The sequence below is a fragment of the Papilio polytes genome, unplaced genomic scaffold (genome assembly GCF_000836215.1).
Source record: "Papilio polytes unplaced genomic scaffold, Ppol_1.0 DF822289.1, whole genome shotgun sequence".
Classification (NCBI taxonomy): domain Eukaryota; kingdom Metazoa; phylum Arthropoda; class Insecta; order Lepidoptera; family Papilionidae; genus Papilio; species Papilio polytes.
Genome location: NW_013526915.1, coordinates 2,627,781 through 2,629,869, shown reverse-complemented (window position 1 = coordinate 2,629,869; position 2,089 = coordinate 2,627,781). Strand labels below are relative to the sequence as shown.

At 38.1% G+C, this 2,089-nt stretch overlaps 1 protein-coding gene across 1 annotated transcript in view; it reads right to left on the bottom strand.

Annotated features, from left to right (window-relative positions):
- LOC106106194 (rootletin-like) overlaps positions 1–2,089 on the bottom strand; it is a 20,891-nt gene that overhangs the window by 12,265 nt on the left and 6,537 nt on the right. The window contains 5 exon segments of the mRNA XM_013286742.1: positions 518–756; positions 1,145–1,314; positions 1,386–1,499; positions 1,502–1,568; positions 2,010–2,081. Of these exon segments, the coding sequence (XP_013142196.1) occupies positions 518–756; positions 1,145–1,314; positions 1,386–1,499; positions 1,502–1,568; positions 2,010–2,081 (662 nt within the window).

Here is a 2,089-nt window from a genome sequence, read left to right as displayed (position 1 = left end):
TGTGTTCTATAAATGACTTAAGTGGCACCCCCCTGTTTTAACCCTTTATAAATTAGAGGAGATATTTTCACCTCCTTAGTATATATTTTTTCAGTGATTTTCATAAAAAATAAAATTAGATTTTTGTCATAAGTAAAAAATATTACTTTTGTAATAAATACATAAACTTGATTTTCGCAAAGTTTTTTATTTGAAATACTACCAAAAATAAATTATTGTATATAATTACAGTAATAAAATAGGTCGGGCGCATGAAAACAGCATGCAACAAAGACTCTGATCGGTAGAGGGAGAAAATACTTTCCATCTCAGAAACTCATTATGACCGTTTAAGAGTTAATCAATTAAAACCTCTACCTTTTAAAATCGAGGAACAAAAAACTATATAGTTATATATCATGGACGCCGCTAAGGGCCCGTATTAAAACTACTGCGAATAACACCATTATATTGGTAGCCCCACCTAGACGTAGCCTAGATTCTATCCATACATTAATTAAATTCCAACTTTCGTCACAATTTCATTTGAGTATTAGTTAATATTCTAATATATAATTGCTTACCCATTAATAACGCCTGTTGTTTATCATTCTCAGCCCGCAGCATGGCCTCGTCGTGCTGCAGCATCAGCTGGTCGCGGATCGCCAGCAGCTTCTTCTCTCTCTCCCTCGCGCTCGCCTCCGATGCTTCCTTCTCGCTCGTTAACGTTGCTATTGTTTGGTTTAACTTCTGCTCCAGAGATTGACGAAGTTGCTCCTAAAATGTGTTAACACTGTTTATTCTATTCTATTGTAAATAATCAAGGGAGTATATCCCAAAAAAATTAGTTTCAATTTGCTTAAAACCACTGCACTTTTTTAACCATGTAAATGTTTTCCATTTAAATCTTTTAATCTCACTAATATTATAAATGCGAAAGTTTAGATGGATGGCTGGATGTTTGTAGCCTAAACTACTGAACGGAATTCGATGAGTTATTTTTCACTTTTGTTCTTTTTAATTCCAAGCGGACGCAGTCGCGGGCGAAAGCTAGTAAAGAAATAAATGTACGGGTGTATAGAGGTGTTCCTGTTAGAGGAACAACAGGGCGGCATAGAACCGTCATTAAAATAAAAACTCTTAACCTGTTGGTTAAGAACATTACCTTCTCCTCTTTAAGCTTGGTGATATTCTCGTTGGTGGTGCGATTGATGTTAGTTATGATCTGCTGGTACTCCGCCTCCTTCTTTCCTGACTGCTGCTGCATACTGCTGCGTGTCTCACGCAGCTTCTTCTCGCTCACCTCCAGCTCCTTGTTCAGTCTACTTATCTGACCTTCAGAAGACTTACAGTTTAGTACAGTCCATAAGCAATTTTAACTAATTCTTCCTGGTTTCGAGTCTTACCTTTGGCGTTCTCCTGCTGCAACATTAGATCCTGCAGCTGCTGTTCTAGCTTCGCTCTGCGAGACTCTGCATCTTCTAGAAGATTGGCCGTGTCAAAGAGTGCGGCTTCCAGCTCTCTGCGCGTACGCCCGCTAACTGCTCGTGTAAATGTTGCTTGTCCTTCTCTAAATTGTCTATTGCCATCTGGAGAAGAGATTTTTTTTTTAATAAAAGAGTATAAGCTGCTAATGGATCGGCTCTAACGAGGTTTTAACACATAATAAGAGACAAGAGAAGAAGTTATATCTTTTTTTGTATAAGGAGACTGTTATTCGCCAAAATAGCGAAGCGATCACTGCTCATAGACATTAGCATTTGCAGATGTGTAACATATTACACATCTGCAAATGCTAATGTCTATCAAATCCAATCTTTTTTATGTAAATAAAATTTACGTTATCGAGAAAATCGTTGTATTTTAACTTTACAAGAAATTCACTTTTACGATTTTTTTTCTTTTTTTGTATCTTCTTTTTTTTAATATAAGGCAAAATGCAGGTAAGGGAGACGTAGAGTCTTTCGTTTGTATGTGATGAGTCTACGACCTGGAACATTGCATATGTGTGGTGTGAACTGTGACGTCACCTGCTTTTCCTCCGCGTCCTTGACATGTTGGTCGATGGTACGGTTGAGCCTGGCGACAGTCTCCGCCGCCTGCTCCAGCC